This window comes from Vanessa tameamea, chromosome 18, assembly GCF_037043105.1.
Source record: "Vanessa tameamea isolate UH-Manoa-2023 chromosome 18, ilVanTame1 primary haplotype, whole genome shotgun sequence".
NCBI classification, from domain to species: Eukaryota; Metazoa; Arthropoda; class Insecta; order Lepidoptera; family Nymphalidae; genus Vanessa; species Vanessa tameamea.
Genome location: NC_087326.1, coordinates 8,546,575 through 8,570,172, shown reverse-complemented (window position 1 = coordinate 8,570,172; position 23,598 = coordinate 8,546,575). Strand labels below are relative to the sequence as shown.

At 32.4% G+C, this 23,598-nt stretch overlaps 3 protein-coding genes across 3 annotated transcripts; all 3 read right to left on the bottom strand.

The window, feature by feature from the left end:
* Positions 1 to 482: 482 nt before the first annotated feature.
* On the bottom strand, positions 483 to 7,009 carry LOC113397807 (BAG family molecular chaperone regulator 2). The gene is made up of 4 exons (XM_026636323.2): positions 6,757 to 7,009; positions 3,212 to 3,354; positions 2,512 to 2,624; positions 483 to 2,223 (listed from the first exon to the last, which is right to left on the bottom strand). The coding sequence occupies exons 1-4, from the start codon at positions 6,846 to 6,848 to the stop codon at positions 1,984 to 1,986; spliced, it is 588 nt and encodes a 195-aa protein (XP_026492108.1). The 5' UTR covers positions 6,849 to 7,009; the 3' UTR covers positions 483 to 1,983.
* Positions 7,010 to 7,759: 750 nt separating this feature from the next.
* LOC113397554 (protein FAM91A1) lies at positions 7,760 to 20,897 on the bottom strand. The gene is made up of 19 exons (XM_026635965.2): positions 20,701 to 20,897; positions 20,513 to 20,597; positions 20,277 to 20,384; positions 18,495 to 18,596; positions 17,537 to 17,718; positions 16,759 to 16,859; positions 16,198 to 16,375; positions 15,562 to 15,689; positions 14,875 to 14,974; positions 14,150 to 14,260; positions 13,982 to 14,068; positions 13,194 to 13,372; positions 11,804 to 11,970; positions 11,497 to 11,721; positions 10,740 to 10,886; positions 10,038 to 10,624; positions 9,863 to 9,966; positions 9,719 to 9,788; positions 7,760 to 9,633 (listed from the first exon to the last, which is right to left on the bottom strand). Exons 1-19 carry the CDS (start codon positions 20,770 to 20,772, stop codon positions 9,523 to 9,525), a joined length of 2,844 nt encoding a protein of 947 aa, XP_026491750.2. The 5' UTR covers positions 20,773 to 20,897; the 3' UTR covers positions 7,760 to 9,522.
* A 535-nt stretch (positions 20,898 to 21,432) lies between these two features.
* On the bottom strand, positions 21,433 to 23,491 carry LOC113397741 (ATP-dependent (S)-NAD(P)H-hydrate dehydratase-like). The gene is made up of 2 exons (XM_026636214.2): positions 23,151 to 23,491; positions 21,433 to 22,196 (listed from the first exon to the last, which is right to left on the bottom strand). The coding sequence occupies exons 1-2, from the start codon at positions 23,394 to 23,396 to the stop codon at positions 21,474 to 21,476; spliced, it is 969 nt and encodes a 322-aa protein (XP_026491999.2). The 5' UTR covers positions 23,397 to 23,491; the 3' UTR covers positions 21,433 to 21,473.
* Between the last annotated feature and the right edge of the window lie 107 nt (positions 23,492 to 23,598).

Below are 23,598 nucleotides of genomic sequence, written 5' to 3'. Positions count from 1 at the left end.
ATTATTATAAATATTTCTTTAAGTAGAAAAGTAATCACAGTATCGAAGGAAACTGTATAATAAAATCTTAAAAGTAAAATTAAAACAACTTTTTTATAAACATTAAAAAAGAAACTTTAATGTTATTTCGTTAAAAACCAAGCTTTAACGTAACAGAGAAATGTTTATTACGAAAATACTATCGCAATTCAAATACACGTCTTCATAATATGTTTTAAAATAAGTTTTTTTTAAAAACATACCTTCCAATGAAATCAAATTAAAAAATAGATTACTTGAAAGAAAGTAAGTTTAAATTATCCAGTACAATTAGATGGTTATGAATAATAATAAGCAGATTATATCAAAAATTTAGTTAAAATTATTTTTTGGTTACATTTCAATTATAAAGACATCCTGTTTACATTTGTCATACAAAATGTCTATGCTTATACTATAGAAAATGAGAAGTTACATTAAAAACAAGTATTTTTTTTTAACAAAACACTTAGGGGAAACCCCTTTAATCACCACTTCTCAAGTGATCTGCCAATTACAATATATCTTAGTATTATATATTAACTGTGGCACAATTCGCAATATGTGGCTTCTAATCAGTCTTAAAATCGTTAGACGATATAATGCGACTCTATTCTGATAGATATCACAGATTTTAAATCTAAACCCCCCCGATCTGGACAGATAACATAGATTTTATATTATATCAACTTTATATAAGAAAAAAAACTTTAATTTTTATTTATCATTGTTTAAAATTCATGAACATTATTAAATCAAAAATAGCACAAGGAAAATCGTATAAATCTCTAATTTTACTTTTATTGGACTGCAAATTTTATTCTATTTTATCGGATTATTCGATTGGAAAGTCCAATAAGAATGTCCACAGTCTTACAAACAAATATTTCTGTTAATTTTCGTCCATAAAATTTAAAAATATCAAATATTTTAACAAATCAGATTGACTAATACATTGGGATTAGAATTTGTTACCTATTTATATAATTGGCAGATCATCTTCAGAGCGATAACAAACAGACAATTTGAAACAGTTTTTAGCGTCCTAGCATTTATAATTAATATCACGTCATCAAGATCAAGATTTCACTCCCTTGAAGATTTAATTTTAAATACAAGTTTTTATTAATTTATATACTCAAAATTTTTCTTCTTCAAATCCATAAATTTATGTTATACATAGTAATATAAAGAAACAAAAAAGAAATTATTTGCATTATGCATTTCTACCATAAACCATAGAACATCAAATATTTCCTAAAAAGAAATGTCATTTGACACATTTATAGCTTTAGGTTATGAATATAATTTAATAAGAAAAGAAAATGTTCGATAAAATTTACATTAACATAGCCTGGAACTTCAATATACAACTTCGAACAAAGGTACATATTACCAAGTAAGTATATTAGATTTGCGAAATTGTTTATTAAACAAGCTTGTGATTTTATTGCTGCTAGTGAAAGGCGTTAATGTGGATATGCCCTAATTTTAAAGATTATAATTTTTTTCTTTAATAATATGGAAAGGCGAGGTATCAGCGTTATTAAACATATTACAAATTATTGAAAGATTTAGTTTTCTCTCTTTATGTAATACTGGCTAGACTTAAAACTGTAACAATTATAATTATTAGCAGTCTATTGTGCGTAGTATCGAAAATCGATGCAACACTAACTTAAACATTTGAATTACAATATGTAGGTATGAGATTATCTACTTTCATTATTGTAAAAGTATAATATTCTATACTTCCAGTAATTGAAAATATAAATGCAATTATTTCAATAATAGAGACTGTGTCGATCATTGAAACTTGATGTAAAAATCATATTTCTAACAGTATGTAAGCAAATTCACAGATTAAAAATTTAAAGGCACATCCACACCAGTCCACGATTGATATGAAGCTGGCAATAAAATTAACACTCATAATATGTGAAGATTACCGAAATCTTCCCTCACTCACGAGTATGACGTGACGTTGAGCTTTGCAAAGTATTCCAGAAGACCCTGGAGACGTTTCTTGATTCGTTTCTGGTCATCCAGGGTGCAGCCTAGTATAGCGGTCTCGAAGTTTCTATCGGTTCCACTGCAGGGATCGGGCTGAGAAGTACACGCGTTCATGTACGTCTGACAACGCGTGTGCGCGACCACCGTGTCCTCGTGCACGGACATCACTAATTGGTCTATGAACATGTTCACCTGGAATGAAAAAATATATATTTATTTCAATAGCGTTACGATAGTTTAAATAAACATAGAAATTATATTCTTATAAGAAAAACAAGAAGGTGATATACTAAAATATGTAGCATGGTATGTATTTATTTATTTATAATCTGTACTGTAAACTTTGTAACACAACTATAGCATAATAAAAAAAAATATTCGAAATAAACCAACATTCTCTACAACATTACAAGGACTTGAGAAAATCGTTGGCAGTGAGTCACGAGACAGTCTCGCAGTGTGGAATGTGTGGCGGGGTACCTGATGCAAAGCCTCTTCCTGCTGCGGGTCGCGGTCGGTGCGCACGGCCACCTCCACGGTCATGGCGCGCGCCAGGATGCGCTCCGCATAACGCTTTATGTCGTCTTGGTCACCTGCACGCAACTCTTTAATTAGATTAAAGAACATCTGCACGTATATAGACTGAAAGTATTCATAATCACTATGAGTGGACGATCCTTTAAAGTATAATAAAATATATAAATGTAATTCACAATTTCAACGTAATGCAAATGATTGTTAGTTAATTTAAATATGGATGAATATTATATTATTTCAATATTAAACTATATAGTCGAATATTTATTAGTAACATTTGAAATCATGTACCTCATTATTATCTATGTATTTATATATAATGACTATGTAAGTATTCTTCTATTGATCCAATTAGGTTATTAGATAAAATTGTTACTTGTGGATTATTTTTGAAATAGATATGTTTATTAAAGTAAATCCTCAAGAGCCAATGGCGTTGGGTCAGCCTATTGATGTGGAAGTCAAAAGCATTGATCTCAGGAGCCGGTGACTTCCACGTCATCATGATGATGTCAACCTATTAGGCTATCGTCGTACCCACTGCTAACACAGGCGTTACGCTTTACACTATCAGTAGGTAAAATAAGGAGCAAACAATGATAGAACCATTAATAACTATATATAAATTGCAAGTCATACTTACAGTCAGAAATGTCATTTAAAAGTTCAGAATGCTTGACGCTGTCGAGAGTAGATAACAGGGAATCTCTCTCCTCCTCGATCCGTACTGTATCACGCCGCAACCGCTCCACACGCATCTCGACTTGGTCCAGCACAGCTATCAATCTGGGACGTGATCGACTTTGTTAGTATATAAAATAATTAACGAATAAGAGAAACTACTGATACCAAAGAATTGGTGATATAGCTTTACATTCAATAAATATAGTCTTGTTAAATAAAGTATGCAATCCGTCCCGGCTACAATGAAGGTGTACTTAAAACGCTTCTACCGTAATACATATAATTATTGGATAATATAACTATTAATTATGTTGCGCACGCTAGTAACGCCGACTGGGAGTCGGCATTTTTCCTATATTTTCAATAATCGTCGTCATATTGCCATATATACCCATAACTGTATGAAATTATACACATAAAACTTCAATGAATTACAACGGAATTAAAGACGGAGTAACCGTCTTTGAGCGTAAACTGGATGAAAAACCGATAGTTTTTAAGGTTTATCTCGTTCAGACATAAAGACAATACGAGATTGTTTTATAACCTTCTATCCAAAAAACTGACCACACATATGCTATACTTAGTCTTTTTCTTTTGAATGTCAAATTACTGATGATAAAAAGGGACAAATAGAAGTATAATTCACTCGCTATATAACTTTAGTAAGGCCTAGAATTTTCTTCGAGTTAACGAGTTATAGATTTCAATTACCATAAAAATATCACAGCGAAGATTTATTTATGATTTAGGTAAGCGGACAGGAAAATGAGCGACTTTTTCCACATTGTCGCTGTAAGAAATATTGACCACTCCTTACAACGCGTCACCAACCGTAGGAACTAATGTTATTTTCCTAATGTACGTAGTTACACTGACTCACTCATCTTTTAAACCGGAGCACAACAATGCTTCAATATTACATGGCGATAGAATATACGATGGTGTGTGGTACCTAACCAGACGGGCTTGCACAGACCCCTACCAACAAGAATCATACTTGGTTGATTTGGTTTTAAAGAGACAAAATAATCAATATTTAGTTAAAAGATACCACCTAGTAAATTACATACATATATCGGTGACATTGATGCCGTTAGTTATATATCAAATAGCAATTGTACTCTTAATCTTATCTCCCAAAACATACGCAGTATCAACTGTTATTCATCTAGTTTCATTAAATTATCTGCGACTTCTTTGTACTCTCTGAATGCTGGCATGTTTGTACTTAATATTTTTTATTATTCTTGACTGTAATTATTTCTAAAATATATGAGTATATCATAAACATTTGCGGCGTATACTATCATTTATTTTATTCCGGTTTTAACCGCAACCGTACCTTTTTTTATTTTGCCAGACGTTCGACAGAGTTATGTCTGCCGTGGTCACGGGCTGAAAAGGTATGTTCGCGGTTAAAACCCGAGTATAATGTATAAAACGAGTAGTAAAACTAACTACTGAATTCATAACAATAGTATAGTTGTACTGATGCTATTTATTGTCTAATATTTAATAATCAATTAATTATAAACAACTTTATCAACTCAAAAAATAGATATGCTATATGGATATTCTTCTGGCGATTCTGATATTGTTATAGCAACAGCATAGGTACTACTAGCGGTCCTACGAATGATGTCCTCCTGAATGATTTCGGTCACGTCAACCATCGACGCTACAGATACTGTTACCTTACTCTCATAATCCAGTGTGATCCAATAAGATTGGAGAAAGTTCAGAACAGAATCACACTGTACATACAATACACAACGGCTTTACATACTAATGTAAAGAGCTAGATAGCTTTTTATTGGCCAGACCCAGAGTTTTAACCTAGGTCATAGAGATTTGCAGCCTTATGAAGAAGCCAAGAGACCATAGAGGCAATCAATATATATATATATATATGAGCAATATGAGGTACTATGTTGATAGTTGACAAATAGCTGAGCAACGAGACCAAAGTTAATTATGGAATTCTTGTACTCGGGCCAATGTTGTTTCTGGACTTTGTGAAATAGTTTAATAACAAAGTAGCATCAAAAGCTTACAAAACTAGTCTATTTCTTCACCATGAATCAAAGTTAATTTTGTATAGTTTCTGAAAGTCTATATTTTAATATTAAATAACATAAACTCCAAAAATAAGCAACACACAATATTGTTGATATTTTGACCGCTTTGCAAAACAAAAATTTATATAGCCCATATTAATAATTCTTATTGTGCACCTGATCTTGTCTCTCTCACTTATCCCATGAGATATCAACCAATACATATGCTTTATTTCTAAGCACATATTGGAACACTTTTAAATTACCTATAAATTAAGAAAGGTAATATATATATTATTATATAAATACTATTATAATTAGTTTTGAACTGTACACTGAATGTACTAATAATTTAACTATTATAAAATTCCTAGATATCTTATGTTGTTTCATTTAAAAATAATAAAATGGAGTATTGATATAGTTTTTTTTTAAATAAGTGAATAATATGTCAGTTATTTTAAAGTCTGTAGCAAAAAAATGTGTACAGTTCTCACAAAGAACAATAAGAATGTAAATTATAATGAATCATTAATTGTTTGCACACTATTATGGACTTAACAGCTGGCAATGATTGTTGTACAGTCTTCTATACCCTAAATAACTGAGATATTGAATAATAATTTAAATACAATGGAATTGTATTTGTTAAAATAATTACAAATACTTCTACTTGTGTCAAGTGTAATTTAATTATTAAATTGTGTATTGAAATTAATAATGTAATTCTGTGGCATAGTGTTAGAAGCACTAAAGTACATTTTTGACTATAGTATTAATGATATTTTGCTATTAGGCAAATTATTTAAAAATTAGTAAATTTATATATGCTGAAATGGCCTATACAAGACATACAATAACTAATACAAACAATATTATGCAAAAAAGGCATATGATATATATAAAAGGCATATGATAACCAACTTCTGTTCATTGTTTCTATTCTGATCACTAAACTTAAGGGTTATTGATTTTGGCTTCTTTAACACTGGGCCACAAATTTAATGGTAACACAAGCTTAATTATGGAGGTACATGGAGTACAGAAAAAATATAAGATGATGTAATTACAGAGGAAACTAAATAGCAATTAACTAATATTACAGTACTATGGAACATATATGTAATGGAACTAGAAATATGTGCCAAATTATAATAAATGTATTACATTATAACACTACACTGCCATTATTTTTCAAACAAAATAATTTCCACCTATTTAAAGGCTGACCTGGCATTAAATTGCGTGTTAGCATTTTTTTTTTATGTAAACTATACACGAACTGCTTTTGGTAGTAGCGTGGGTGATATACATTTTATTTTTATAATTACACATCTAGTTTACCATATTTGGTTTCCATGAAATCGTTCAGACGCAACATTTTATATTAAGTTCAAATATTGGTACGTGCCTCAATATTTTAAATGAATATCACAAGATTTACCTGTCTTTTGGTGCTTGTGTTCCAAGAGCCGTAGTTTCATCAATAAGTGGTAGCCGAGATCCTTCGGCAATGGAATACACGTCTACTTCCATTGTATGGGCAATATCTGCTTCAGATGTAGCCAGGTTTAACAACTATTGTTCAAGACAATTAAACAATAAGGTGTTTTTTTTGGAAAACTATTATTTTTTGCAAATCGAATGGAACACAATGAATGAAAATGTAAATTTTAAGTAATGTGTCAGTGATTGTCAAAAGTCAATGTCACAATTTCTGTCTTACCATGACAAAGCTGTCATTTAATTTTTTAACGTTTTATCATCGTAATATAGATTCAAAAGGTTAATTTAATTTTACTATATAAAACATAAACGACAAAAGTGGCAAAGAGTTAGATTCCAAATTAAAATATTAAATTCGAATTAAAATATTCACAGCATATATTATTTAAATAAAATATAGAAACGTATTCAACATACTAATATGAATGTTTTTCTAAGACGAATTTCAAAGCTTAGAAATACTACTTCCTTAATGAAAATATTGTTTAAATATAGAGGTCCTGTCTTTCAAAAAAGCTCGTTTACTGGGTGGGCAACTTCAAATGACATTGCGGATTATTTTCTTGACAAAATTAGTATAGCAAAAACCTCACCGTGAGGGTCTCAACTGTTACCAAATACACATGCATTATTATACACAAAATAGAAGTTAATAAACATAACCAGAAGGACAATATCGGTACTTGAAAGCAATTACATATTTTATTATGATAGGCAATTCTGATCATAATAAATTAATGTAATATAACATATCTCTGCATTAGTTCTTTACCATTGTGCGAAGTCTAGATGATATGGTATATATGTGTTAATTAATTATTCATAAGTCATAAAATAACGCTATTCGCATTATATTTTGTATAATAAGCATAAACATATACATTGAATGCACAGATTTTAATAATCAAAATAAAACTATGTAGTATAATTTACATTTTTTATTTTACTCTCATATACAAAGCTTTTTATGAAATAATAAAGAGGTGGTTATATTAGGATGGCAACTATACTATATAATATTACCCTATCTTTTTAAAATGGTAATAGACTAATCCAAATTAACAAAGGTAAACTTTATTGTGAAACTAAGTGAATCTCCTATTAAATACAACACATGTGTAAAATTGATAGTACAGAGTTTTATTTACAACATCTAATAATATGACATAGTGAATAAAGTTTACAAAAATAACTACTATTCTTAATATTCTAATAATATGACGAAAAGTTATATTCCAAAAAAAATATTTTTTTATTGCAATAACAATGGACGGTAGCAAAATCAGCTAAACATGATGAATGAATTTTAAAAATAAAACTCTGTTCTATCTACGGATGAATAAATAAAATATTTAGTTATCTAACAATAATAATATATCTAATAATCTATACTTTTATCACATTTAAAATAAATTATTTTTCTTAATAATTGTAATTATTACATTCATTAAATATTGCAGGGTCTTACTGTTTTTTTTTTACATCGTGACACGTTTATTATACTACATAATAATACAGTGGAACGTTGAGTCATTATAGTACATTTAAAATTGCATATTATTGAAGAATTTATTAAGATAACATTTAACAATCTCGTTAGTAATCTAAAAATGTTGACATTACATTTACAACAAATAATTATACTAGTGAAAATATATATTATGTTTTCATATATCATAACAGCGCGTTTGAAGATTCTTCAATACAAATATTAAGGTACATTTTATAATAGATTAGACTTAGTACATTCACTTTTATGAATATCTTAATATTGATTCACTATTATATCAAATATAGTTAAGTTACTGCATATGAAAATTATCGTCTGTAATCGTAATGGTCTCGTAACCTTTAATAGTGACCATTATATATTCAAACTGGCGTCAATTAGATCTGTAAGCCTTGGTATGATTGATGGATTGACAAGTCTTACGACAAAATTTATAGATATTAATTTTGTTTCATTAGCAATATCCTCTCTCATATTTAAAGAAAAGGAGATGTTAACAATGGCATTAAAAGACTAAAATAAATGTGCTATTATTATACCTAATAATAAATTGCATAATCGTCTTCCTCTACTAATTTTAATTTCATTTAATTGTAATGGGTATATATGTCGATCTTGCCTTTTTAACTATGCTTGTGTTACTTGGTATTCGTTAATTTGCTTTGCCAACTACTTGTTCCAAGGCTACATATTGAAGGCCTAATAATAACTTAAAGTTCTTCATCATCAATCTCTAAATTATCATTTAATATCAATTTAATATTCTCAGATCAAAAAGTTATGTCAACTCAAATAACATTTTGTATTTAGCATAAGTTTATGGGATGGTGTAAAACATGCATCCTTCATTTTTTCGTAATCTCGCCTTCTAGGCTTGATGTTACCGCACTTGCATAATAAGGTTGAGTAAATAATTAAGTCTATGTTTCTTACGTAGACATCACATAGAATTAATTAAAATTATAATGTTTTGAACAATAGTGAATGGTTTACAGAAAAGTGAATATTATTTTTGGACGCATTGTCTTCAATCTTAAAATTTCTAATGGAACAGTAACACTTGTGAAATGCCTCATAATTAATATGTCATACCTTAACTACAGTTGCCTTAAATTTCTTCATTATGTTAAATAATTTATATAAAAGCCATATGTAATATATATATAATATACTAAGGGTATTACCGCGATAGAATCACTTTCCATTCCATTCACTAATTCTCCCATTTTCGAACACCAGACATTTCCTCGGTAAGGGAACCAAAGTACCGCGTTTAACTATTCCCATATCTTCTCCTGGATAATACTGAAAGGGTTGATAAACTCATTTAATTTAATAAAATGTGCACCCGTCCATTAAAAAATTCAAAGATAATTAATTATTATCTTACCTGACACTGTGACACAAACTTTAAGACATCCGATCTTATAAATTCGTTGTCTTCTTTTACTTTGTCGAACCTGAAAATAATTATTTGTATTTAATTTGGTTAATTTACACGCGTAAAGGTTTAAAATTTTTAAAAATAACATACAATTCAGGCTTTGCTATCTTTTCAACAATACTGTGACACACTTTTTCACAAAGAGCTTCGTCAAACAGTGGAATGCCAAATTGAAGATCTAAAATTGTCCATTTCTGGAAAAGAGAAAAAACTATTGAAGCACTTTTCTTTTAGCCATATAAATATCAAATAAAATAACACGCACTTCAGGCTTGCAAGTTTCGTCATCGGAATAGTTATGCGCCGTATCAATACCGCTGTCGCCTTCGGTTGTGATCTCCGTCAGTTTATCGGACAACTGTGTGAACATTGATATCGATTCTTCGACGGGACTGAACAGGTCGTTCGACTGCTCCGGTTTGTGGACGTTATCTCTTATATTAGCGGGCGATTGAATTGGAATTAAGTCTTCTAAAATAGACTCATTGCTTCTGGAATTTTCGCTGGAATGTTTCTCTTTAAAATCATCAATACTGGTCGAGGAATTTATGGGTACAAAGTCGTCGCTGCTCGCTATAGATTCTTTGCTTTGATGCGTTTCGATGTTTAAATTATCGAGTTCTTCGCAGAGTAGTTTCCCGCCCTCGGCGCTTGTGAAACCGTTGGCAGGCGAGCTCGTCTTGCTGTCTCCGGTGGGAGTGACTGCGAAATGAGACTCTATAGGCGATTGCAGACGGCTGTTTATAACCTTCGTGTATTCCGACATCTCTTTCGCAGAATCGTTAGAAGATATCGATATTTCACTGACTGGCTTTGCTATCCCACAAGTGTCTTTTTTCTTTCTTGGGGTTACTGTAAAAATGAAAGAAATATTTCTTTTTAAAAAAGATATTAAGATATTGAGATGAGATTTTCAATTGAATATGGTATCGACATAACTACCAAAATAGGCAATTCGTGTACGCACCGAGCTGCACGGCCGCGGACGGGTGCGCACAGCCCAGGTCGGGCACGCCGATGTCGGCCAGCGTCACGTAGCCCGCCGAGCGACTCAGGCGCAGGCGCCGCAGCAGGCGTCGCAGGCCCGCGTGCTTGCGCCACAGGCTCTGCAGCTCTGAGAGGACATATTACGACAGCTAAGAATCGCAAATTACATCGACATCAGTAATTATAAGATGTTAAATAAATTAATTAAGTAATTGTAACACGAATTATGAAGTAATTAATTCACTGTCGTAGGACCATATTTCCAAGAATACTGTTCCGTACGACATATTTATTGTAAAAGTTTTCTCGATCGAAAAAATTGTTTAATGTTTAAAGTTAAGGTAACTGCTCAGTTTTGAGTTTGAAAATTAACTACGAAACCTCTTATGATGATGATGATGAATCTGTTACATAATACAAGAAAAAATATTTGAGAAATTGGATAATCTTCAGTGATTATTATTAACGCGTAATTTTATAAGTAAGTTATACTTAATATTAAATCGTACATAATATTTTGGTTGACAGGAAAATATTTCACAGACGCGGACATCAGAAGGTAAAAGAAATATTATCAATCAAGTACTAATAATGTTGTATATGTAAATATTGTATTTATTTAAGTATAATAATACCTTTTTAGTAAAACAATATATTTTTTGCAACTGTGAAGTTAATTGAAAAAAATATACAGGATATTGGTAAAAATTAGCATTTTAATAATTCATCAAACTAACCGTCTACGTCATCGGACGAGGGCGGGAAGGACAAGTGCGCCAGCACGGGCGCGGCGCGCACGCCGGCCGCCTGCAGCAGCACGGGCCCGCGCCGCAGCGCCGAGTTGGCCGCCGCCAGCGCCGCCGCCGCCGGCAGCGCCGCCGCCTCCGACTCCGCGCCCCACCACGACACCGCCAGCCGCGAGAACCCCAGCAGCGACCGCGGGATCCCGCGCAGGACGGTGCCTGCGAGTACAGCTCTGGGAATCTTAATCTGATCTTCGATTCGAATCGACGCCGCTTATGCATCATCGAGACGAGGCGTCACCTTTGGTGAGCAGCAGCGTGGGCGGCCCGTAGCCGGCGAGGTGGTAGAGGTAGAGGCGCATCCAGGGCGAGGCGGCCTCGGGCGGCGCGGGCCCCACGTGCGGCAGCGCGCCCGCCGCCGCGCCCGCGCGCGCCTCGCGGCCCAGCGGCGCCGTCGACACCGCCAGTCTGCCACCAGAGACATTCGGTAGTCGGGAAGTTCCTCGATTTTTCAAGTTATGATAATTTTGGAGAAACAGCGTATACCGGCGATTAACGAAGGAAATAAAGAATCGATAACAATAGAAGTAACGCTATTGTATTTAACATTCCAAATAAAGGCGACGCATCGACAGTATTCATTAGCGGCCGGACGTCAAGTGAACAATATTATTATAACAATAGAAAAACAATGTGCGGCCCTCGTTAACACGCCTCGCGCATCACGAATCATATGATTTCGATCCCATAATACACTAATCGGTGATCGATCTGGTAGTTTCTATTGGAAAAATGCGTTCAAAAACGATTAAGAGGACGCGCCATATTTTTTAACAAACAAACGATATCTGCACGAGAAATTATGGTAAGTAAATATATTTGCTAATATATATGTTTTAAAAGGTATTGTTATGTTCTCATTTATAAAGCAACAAAATAAGTTAATATAATAGCTATTAAATAGTTTGTAATTTATAAATACTTGATGTGGTGAAAAAAGGTCCGAATCAATCCAACATAACTATTTTTACCGTACCGCTGATAATATAAATATATATATATGAGCAACATTTATGCTGTTATACCTAACAACAACGATTAGGAGCTACTAGCTACTAGTAAAAAGTAGAAATATAAATATTAATTTTACGTTATGTTAATAATAAATAAAAAATATATGAAACTATTAACTTTGTTATGGTTGATTTTAGAATAAAAATATCAAGCGATCGTAGGCTACGAACAGACGACGCCAAATTCCAGCACACCGTGGCAATGAGACTGCCTCGAAAAACAACTGTACTATATAACTGTACTATGGAGGTAACTTTAACAACAAACTTTGAGTCCATGAGATTTTTAAGACGACCGAGTAATATAACTCCGATAACAGCACCATATGTATGCATCCTGAACTCGATCGAGGATCACAGCGTATATCATTAGTTTCCAAGTTAACTGATTTGAAAATATTTTTTAAGACTACATACAATATATGGACAAAGCTGATGTATCAAATGGATTGGCCTCGTCTGTGCGACTGTACCATGTCCCAGGAAAAGTACCTGTAGTGCATGTAGTATAGGGTAATTTGAATATTTATTATTATTAAAAATCCGCCCTGAAATGGATTGGTCCATAATTTGGAATCATAATCAATCAAAATTTCCATAATTGAATTCGTAGCGTACCTATATTTAGTGGCTAACAGGCGCGCCCGAGCTGGAGCGTCGAGCGCATGAAGCGCTTCACAGCGGAGAAGGTCTAGTGGTCGTAAGCTAGGTCGCAACGTACGCAACGCTGTACGTAAACACGCTGCAGCCGCCAAGTACCGCCTCGCTTCACCTTCGATCTCTGGATCTCCGACCACCTTTACGAAAAGAAAATATTTATTAAAAAAATCCTATAACCTGTACAATATAGCTGGATCTTATTGACAGAAGTAAATTTTTCTAATCGACATAACTTTGCAATGATGAACATATTATTTTCTTAATTTAATGATTTTAAAAATTGTAAAAATATTTAAAAAAATAAATATAATACAAAAGTTCCTTAAGATTCAAGCGTTATCCGAAAATATTAAGTCTTTTTCTATTATATATTATTGCTTCAATGTAAAATTTAAATAGAAACACTGAAAATAATAGACGCTTGTACAACGTTACATCGGTCGGACGGTAGGGACGCGAATAACAGGCAGCAACTACTACAAATATCGATTACAAAAATCCTTATTAAGGATTATTGTTAAGTTATTGTTACGAACGGGGGTCCTCTCTTCAGCTGGTATAACTCTTTTTATAAAAATAAGTTAAAAAAAATTGAATTCTAATTTGAATTACGCATTCCATCGTTCCATCGACTGTTATATATGTTATATTTTCTTTTTCTCATCACTAACCCGTCTGTCAAAAAGATCAAGCTAACTTGAACAGAGTATAAATAACTAAATTTTTCTCATAAAATGAAAACGAACCTTATCCAATTCCATAAGCAGACTGTCCAAACTTTCGTCACACAACTTTCCAACTTCAAACAGTGTCACCGCATGACTTTTAAGATCCTGAAAAAAAAAAACAGTATATCTGTCAATCATTGAATCATTACTATATTCGTAAATAAGACAAGTTATCTTTATACGAACCGGTGATAGATTTCCCATCATAAGGTAAGCCGCTAATGTGGAGTCAAAGAGAACAGCAACTCTTTGACCGCTGCTACTTGAAGACGACTCAGATATTTCTGACTGAGAATTCTGTAAAAATATAAAACTATTAATCATTCAATAGTAATCAATACCTAATAAAATGGAAGTCTGCTAACGTAAAGATCAAATGTTAAATGGACCAAATGCTAGACTGTCATAATCACTGAGACAGTCTTAACCCATTGAAATCATGATTGTTGTTTTGATCACATAGGACATTTTATAACAAAGATGTGTAAATTTCATTGAATGTAATTAAAATAAGTGACTGGCGTTGAGCTGCTATTGTTAATGCAGCTGGCTATACATATACTTCGGCTCGATGATTTATTATCGCCATAAAATGTAAATCGATTTACTCAGCTTCGATAATATCTAACAAAGAACATTAGCAATGCCATATTTTAAAGTAAAAAATTACAAATATTCCTATTTAACCTTTAAGCTTAATTGAAGAAGCTTAAAGCTGCTAGCAGTGGGGACGGCAATAGCCCAAGGCAAGGGGTCAGGTTCGATCCTGCAACTTTTTACATCGTTAGGCAGCCGCAAACCATTGGGCTATTGACGCTAAAGTTTAATGGTATGTATTGTTTATTTTTTGTGACAGCTAGACTTGTTGATCTTAGTATTCAAAACAAAATTTTAATTGTGACAGTCTGTACCTGTTTTGAAGTAGAGGGCATATCTTTGAGAAGTACGGGTTCCATTTGCAGGTCTTCATCTATGTTAGAACCAAATGTTAGTGGAGCTATTTGTCTATACCTGCAAACAAATTATAAACATCAGCATATTTTATGTCAATGTTATATAATATTTTTCAAATGGAATTAAATAACATGACATCATTTAATTTTATTTCAAAGTTTTTTACTATTTGAATTATAACGTTGTTTTTTTAAGAGTCATACAATAGTAAAGAATATCATTTTTTTATTTTGACAATAGCTGAGGTAATAAGTTCTACGGTAACGCTTGCTGTCCGTTGATGCAGAGCGATGAGAAAGAGCAATGCGGAGCAGAGTTGCGGACTGTGTTTGTACATTGAAGCGGAACGGAGCTAGACCGAGAGCACGCGAGGAGTCAACGAATCATTCTAAGCGGCCGATGGCGTTCATAACCTTCGTTATATTATTACGCACGCGGCGGCACTCTACAGCTGTTTTTTGTTTCACTTCCCTACTCCGTTCCAGTACTCCACTTCTCGGCTCCGCGTTTTACGTAATGGGCTACAAATCGATATACACAGAAACGCAAGGGAGCGGAGTTTAAATAAAAAAATGTAATCCGCCCAAATGAGCATTGGCATTGGCGAGGGGAGTGGGGCGAGGGGAGTGGGGCGAGGTACGCACGGCTGGTGCGAGTGCGCGGTGACGGCGCGCGCCCAGCTGGCGTGCGCGGGCGGCGGCGCGCGCTGCAGCCGCGCGAAGCCCAGCCGGCAGTACAGCGACACCGCCTGCTTCACCAGCTCGCACTCCACCTGCGCACGCGCCGCGTTAGCCACCGGGGACGGTACTCCACGACGGACGGGATGTCCACTTCAATTTGAACGACCGTTGTTACTGCACGGTTCTATGTTTTGTTTGAACGCGTCGAGTACAGTTGCACTCGTTCTTTTTTAATATTAATGGCCTGTATATTGACCCGAGGGGGCCAAAAACGGAGTGACGGATCGGCGACGAAGATTTGCTCAGTAGTTCTTGCAGATATTGAAAGTAGATGTTTATATATCTATTTCAATGTAATAGACTGCGAAAGTGTTTACCGATCTTGATACGAGAGGTCTTTTTACCTGGAAGAGGGCCTTTCATATCATTTCATTTTTATACTTTGTTATAACATCCAATATCAACACAGATCAACCGATTGATAAAAACATTGGTACACAAAGGCAGTTGTCCTACCCGTATATGACGATCTTTGCTAGTTGTGTATAAATAATGATAAAAATATTTGAAATTTGAATATGAAGATTACGGTATCCTTACCTGCAGCACCGCTGCCAGCTCGGCGACGCTGGTGTGCTCGTCGATGGACACGAACACTTTGTACAGTAACGTCTCGAAATAGTCCCCGGCTATGCGGTTCATGACAAAACCTTTGAGAGGCGGGACTGACACTTTGTCCGCCGCTGTTATTGGCACGTCTAAGTAAATTAAACCGCGTCTGAAACCATACTACGATTTTATCCAAGTTTACACACCTGATAAAACTATATTTCATAATTGGCGCTATCCTTTCCTTCATATTTATGTAATTTTACGTTATATATTTGCTTTTTAATTCAAAATATATTATAGGACTGAAGAGTTATTCTCCAATCCAATTTAAGAAATGTTGTTTTTTGAGGAAGGCTATTTACTTAAATCACACTGCGGTCCTCAAAAGTGAATTAGTATCTTGAAAGTCATCTAATATAACAAATGGTATTAAACAACGGGACAAGTGAGGTGTTCTGTGATTATTTATTGATAATAACAACACAAAATAAAAGCTATTAGTAAAGGTGTTTCGTTAAAAAAAAAAACAATTTAACATAAATAACACACCTGTATAGTTTCTTGACAACGTAGTAGTCAAGCGTGCCGGCGGTCTGCGACCCTTGATCGATTAGCAAGTCTATTAGCGCCTTCTCGCTCTCACCTAAAGGCTAGCGGAGCATACGAGCAAGATAACACTTTTAATCACACCATTAGTAAGTGTATTTGTTAAGGGTAACGAACGAAAGTTATGGGATCCTTTAAATCAATTTCCGAAAAGTGATAAGGTATTCAACTGGGCTGTGTATATATTTATAATTTTTTAATGAACACGAATGATTTTTTTTTATTAGTTTTGAATTTTTTTGAGATTTCATTCGATGCGTATCTACATTATTGTATACATTAAACATTTTCAATACTAATATATTATGTACATAAGTCAATAAACAACAAAAATAAACAAATTACTTTAAATTAAATTAAAATTGAAAAAAAGCAGCATTGCCCCAGCATTTGATAGCAAGTAAAACAATGTTCACTGATAATATTAGGTATATTTAAAAAAAAAAAACTACGGTATAATCGATTGACATTCAAATTTAATCAGAACCCGCCTATTCTTCATTGTTAAAAGGCACACAATCAATTTATAATTACATATAATTGATTGCCGTATGATTATATCAATAGACAATTTAAAAATGACAGAGGATCTATTACAAAAATCATCTTGAAAAAAATAAAACATACCGAATAACGGAACACGAAACCTCAAAAGCGCGTTTTAATATCAACATTGAGTACATATCAAACCTTTTTTAATAAAATATAAGCCAACAACTACCTTAACATCTTCTTCAAGGACGTAACCCAGCTCTACTCTCCACCATGGTTGCATGGGTACATTGAGAGGTACACGGGGTAACAAACATCGAATAGCTCTCGACCTTCCACGTCTCCCAAGAGATCGAGCTTTAGCGACTAGTTCCAGGTACTCGTTTCGCCCAACACCCAGAAGCCGAAGACCTGAAATAATTCCAAACAGCATAGTTATATCATCTCATATTTTACTTGTCCGCTCAAAGAAACATTAATTTATCAGTTTATCGAAAATACTGTGAAAGTTCAACTGCAAGGTGGACATTCAAAGATCAATGTTCAAGTGGCTTATTTTAATAATTTCGAACTACTGAAAATCATAATATCAATAGCAAATAGAGAAAACATTATTTATAAAAATTAACACTAATTTAAATACAATATTCTATAATTTAACGATGACATTATATTTTGATGTCAGAAAATGTTACAAGGATAATTATAGATTGAAAGATGTTAAATTATACTTTTTAATTATCATCATATCATTCAACAAAACCATCTATCTACCAAATAATTCACCGAGTTGTTAAAATAACAGTCGATTCCTTTAATTTATCTACTAAACGGTTAAAAATATTCATCTCATTGGAGTATTCATGAAATATTCATTCATTTTTATGTAACATTGAAAAAAACAAGTGTTTTAGCAAAATTAGTATTATATCGTAATATTTAAAAAAAAAACCAATGTGTTTACTTTTTTTTATTAAAAATTCAAACCAAATGTTAATAAAAGTGCTAATGGATTTGAAAATAGAACCATAACTGAAAATTTGGTGTATTATATTTTTAGAAACTACACAATTGCTGCCTAGCCACACTACATTAAAGATTGCTTTGATACCAAAAAAATTAGCTTAAACTATAATCATTATGAATGCCATTCACAACAGATGTTCTGATAATATAATCTTACTTACAATCAGCAGCAGTAAAATTAGGCATGGTGTCATAACTCTTCTCCAGCTCTATTAGAAGGGCAACAACTTCTATATAATATATAAAGGGAGTTATTCTTAATCCTGCAAGAAAAACAAAGTTATATATAATTAAGCAACTTAGGAAGATATCCCTATGTGAATTATGATTTTTATTTTGGAAAATGGGTCAAAGAATGGTAAGTGGTCAGTAATAGCCATAGTCATACATTGTCAATGCATCACCAATCTTGGAATCTAAGGAGTTAAGTGCCTCGTACCTGTAGTTACACTTGCTCATTCACTTTAAACTGGAATACAACAATTCCAACTATTGCTGTTTGACAGTAGAATATATTATGAGTGGGTATTAATTACTCAGAAAGGCTCAGACATAGCCATACCACCGAGTATTTTAAATACTAGAAGATATTTCTTGTTTCATTAAAAATAATACTGTTGCTCTTCTTTTGCTCTTTGCCAATATTTATGTTTGAAGTCCAAGACTTACCATATCTAATTCCAACTAATAACTTTACAAGCCAATTTTAACATTATATTTAACAAAACATTTTGATATCTTCAATCATTGATTTATTAATTACCTATAAACTTATATTAAGCATAAATTTAATTTATTCATGTTCTTTATTTACTCTTAGTAGTTAAATGGTACAAAGTACTGTAGTAATTTATTTAAAATTAAGCTGTGTAGACTTGAATTGTGTGAGTGATGTCTTTTATAATGTTTTTTTTTTGACAACCTTAAACATGAAAATAAAAAATGTAACTAATTTTATTGTAGTTGAAGAATTGTTATGTGACTTAACAATAGGCTATTTCAATCTAAGGAGGGATATAAATAAATAAACCTTATTTTCATATTCCATGTGATTAACTAATAGCTCTGCTAAGCTGTGGGCAATTCTACCAACTTCTAACAGTAATTAAATGTTCCCGATTCTCTTCTAGTCTGTCTTCGACTATATCTCATAAAAATGTACCTCAGATTATCGTAACTGAAGACCCATTCTATTTATTTACATTGGTTATGATATGATCCCAATTATATTCAGATCCAGCTGGATAGTTGCATGTAAAATAGAAAAAAGGTTAACCAGCAATGATTATATTTTGATTCATTTGCAATAAATTGTTTATTCGTATATAAATTGTTTATGCCTACGAGTATTTCACTTAATTACTGGTTATGTTGATATGCCTCTGTTGCCAAATTTAAAATATTGTTAAGGAATGCTTGTGTGCATTAGGTTATTATACAATTAGTGAGTTTATGATTGGTAGCGCACCTTGGAAATGAAACGATCACCTCCTGGCTATTTCTTTTCATATTCAATATATGTAAATAATAAAATTGACGAAAAAAAGAAAGACCCGCTGTGTTTCTTCTCAGGTCAGGGTATTTTCTTTTCTGAACCGGTGTTAGTGTTTAATTTGACTATCAATAAGTAAGTGTAATGCTTCTATAGTGAATAAAGGAATTTGAGTTTGAGTTTTACTTACATCGTCTTCAATTTTACTTTCACAGTTTCAATAACCATTTTGCCAATATTTTAAATGTATTTTTTTACAAAACTATAATGTATATTATGGATCATTTAATGTCATGACTAACAATACTGCGCCAATTCAATGTCACATGTTGTTTATTTGTTTTTTGTCATTGGAATAGGCTATAGATGGAAGCATTACATATAAAGCAGTACAAATGTAGCATGTCATCTACAAATGGAAATTTTGGGGAAATAACCGCAATCACATTACCCTTCACAATCATGTCAGCTAAGTGATAGGGGTACAGCATAAGCCTCTGTATGCTGCTCTGCACCAGTGCTTCATAGTATTTTCTCTCATCCTTCTTCACTGTTCTCACTAAAACATGTTTAATTATCAGCAAAATGATAATTTATTATATTTTATTATATATTATAAGGAAATTGAAATATTAAAGTAAATTTAAAAATAAAATTAGAAAGTCAAATAGTAAATTATCTACTTACCTAGGCTGCCTCTATAGCGCAGCTGATTTTTAATACTGAATTCAAAAATATACTTGTCATATTCTTTTGGAGTCTCATTGAACAACTGAAAATAGGTTAGGTATAATTTGGTAAATATAAAATTGTTTACGTTGTTACTGAAAAAAATATCAAAAATAAACACGTAATACAATTGTGCGAGATATTACCTTTTTAATATTACCAGGCAATTGTGGCCAATTTATCTTTTTCCTAACACATTCATCAATTTCATCCTCCATGATTTTGGAGATAATATCTTTTAATCACGATTTCATCGAATGAAACAATTAAAACATACTGCTACAAATATTTTGATAAGAAAATTTTTGTAAATCTTCGTTCTAAATCTGGGCTTATTTTGATATTTGTTGCCATTCATTAATAACATGAAAAATTGTTTTTTCTGCATTGAATTTGAAATTGAATAACACTTGAATGTTAGTGATATATAAAATATTAATATTTATGCAGGAATAGGAATGGAAATTTTAATATATAATAAAGATAACGATTTTAGAACTGTAATTTAAATGTCAGATGTCACCCCAACTTCAATTTGCCTTGGTAGTGTTAATGTATGTGTGTACAAAAAAATATAAACATTTCAGTTTTACTATTATTATTACCTAGTTATAGGAAATACAAGGCTAACTTTAGTAATCATAATTATTTGATGTGGTTTAAGAACAAAACAACTTTCAAACGGATACTTTCACTAAAGTTTTATTTGCATATCAGTATTGTTTCGGAGTTTTTAATCTGCAAAATTACACAAGCTTAGATATTATATTGAGAAATTGGAACACGCTAAATTAATTTGCATAACATTGACAAATATTACTATGGAAGTAACCAATTGATTGCGTATAATAACGATTAGAAATATAAAAATATACAGAAAATAATTGATTTAATTAAAAATGTATATAAGTATAAAAGTCTAGGTAAAAAGTTCATCAAATGTAGAGTGAATTTCATTTAACATATCCGAAGCAATCATGCTTCGACCATGTGATCTGTAAGCTTTGTAATTACATCTTCTGGTAAATTTGGCAGCTGCATAAGAAGCTACACTCTGAGCTAATGAGATAGATTGATTATTTTCACAAAGATTTGCTTTAAGTGCCCAATTAAAGAAAGTCCCTAATGAACCAGCTAATATATCGCCCTGGCCTCCAGCTCGTCTACCGGACCCTCCTTCATTCAAACACCAATCGAATCTTTCAAAGTTTGAATGGTACTGATCCTGTTCACCTTTTTCTAAGACTGTTACATAATCACCCCAATATTCGTACCAATTCGTGTCTCCTAGTGGAATAGCTTCTTTTAATCTTTTAACTTCTGCATTATTAGGGGTTAATATAACTCCAGGGCTTGGATAATTTTTTAAAATGGTGATATTCTTATAAAGTGCATATAGACCATCAGCATCAATGACCAAAGGTTTTCGTAATTCTCTGCATATATTAATTATGTCATATGCTAGGTCTAATCCTTTTGCTGCTCGACCTAAGCCAGGTCCTAGTACCACGACATCCTTACTATAAAGTAAAGAACTAATATTTTTGGATGAATGAGGGATAACAATGAGATCGGGACTATAAGATTTAATTACTGGTGCTGCGGTTTCTGTGGTTATCACAAAAACCAAGTCAGATCCGACCTGAAAAAAAAAAAATATATAACAGCACTCGGATCGTACTCAGACACGTCAAATAAATGTAATGCCAATTAAATATTTTTACAAAACGATATTTAACACGAAAACAACCCCCACCGAGTACAGCTGTTAGTGTATTTTTGTAAAAACAACGATTTTGATTAAACATTTTTTTTTATATATCTTATTTTAGTGTCATTGTAGTATTTTTATACTAACTAATATAGGAATACTACTACTAATTCTACTAATCACACTAACATTAACAGGATGTAAGTTTAGTTTGTTTTTTACCGGTTTCTTAAAACCCAATTGATTCGGCTCTTTCATATTATTTTAGTTTGTAGTTTTAGATTTGAAACACGCTATATATTTTATGAATAGGTTCCATATTTTTTTATATATTTGTATTTTAATATGCTAACGTAGTCGAAAATTGTTTGTCGGTCAAGGTACTTTTGAACCAAACTCGTTCTGTTTATGAAATTTGTAGATCACAACACAGATAGACAGCATATATTTCACAATTTTAGTTAATTTGGATAACTCTCATTTACCATTTTATTTTTAAAAAGTGAGGCATAAAACTAAATATAACTGCAGTTTAGTTTTATTGTGTCACAATATTAATCCATATAATAAAGAATTAATTGTAAACCATTTATATAAAATACTTAATACTCTTTTACACTTTGAAAATCAGACTAGGAACAACTTGGTTTTAGAAACATTACGAGATGTTTGAAAAATCCACGGGCCGTGTTGCAGCGTTGTATGTATATATATATATATACAAATTATCATAAAGATTAATAAATGTCTCAGGATGTCATGCTTATTTTACGTAAAAAGCCGGGGAAGCTTTAAATAAATAAATAAATATATAATATAAAAAACCACTTGTGATTTAGATAGTCATCGAAGGCATCTTATAAAAACTAAAGTTTAATGTTTTACCTTCAGAGCAGAAATGGCTGCAAAGTATGGTGCTCCTGTATATTCGATAGAACCGCCTACAATCGCAATTTTTCCAGCTTCTCCTTTTTTTTTGCCTTCTAACTCTGGCACTACTGCTTTTGTAAGAGTCGTGAGAATACTTTCATTTACATTTTCTATAATATTTGAACATTCTTCTACGACCAAAGATTGGATTTCAACAAGACATAAAGAAAGTATCAAAGTAAAAGTCTTCGAAATTCTCATTTTACAAAAAAAGTACCTACAAGTTTCAATTTATCAATATTGAAGTTGTTTATGTTGTGATTTAATTAAGTATGATTATATCGGCCTTGTTCATTCCCCCACTATCGAAATCAAAGACCAAAGTTAAATAGTTGTTAATTAAAATTCCTATAAGGTTGCCATCTAGCGGTATAACTACGATTCATAATCTGAAATCGTAGTG

Coding starts and splice junctions, on each gene's coding strand:
- LOC113397554 (XM_026635965.2), bottom strand. CDS start 20,772: ATGGAGGATGAAATTGATGAATGTGTTAGGAAAAAGATAAATTGGCCA. Junction 18,597..20,276: donor AGCTGACATGATTGTGAAGG/GTAATGTGATTG, acceptor TTTTTCTTGCAG/GATTAAGAATAACTCCCTTT. Junction 14,069..14,149: donor TGATGGGAAATCTATCACCG/GTTCGTATAAAG, acceptor TTTTTTTTTCAG/GATCTTAAAAGTCATGCGGT.
- LOC113397807 (XM_026636323.2), bottom strand. CDS start 6,848: ATGGAAGTAGACGTGTATTCCATTGCCGAAGGATCTCGGCTACCACTT. Junction 2,625..3,211: donor TTTAAATGACATTTCTGACT/GTAAGTATGACT, acceptor AGTTGCGTGCAG/GTGACCAAGACGACATAAAG. Junction 2,224..2,511: donor AGGAAGAGGCTTTGCATCAG/GTACCCCGCCAC, acceptor TTTTCATTCCAG/GTGAACATGTTCATAGACCA.
- LOC113397741 (XM_026636214.2), bottom strand. CDS start 23,396: ATGAGAATTTCGAAGACTTTTACTTTGATACTTTCTTTATGTCTTGTT. Junction 22,197..23,150: donor CAGCCATTTCTGCTCTGAAG/GTAAAACATTAA, acceptor TTTTTTTTTCAG/GTCGGATCTGACTTGGTTTT.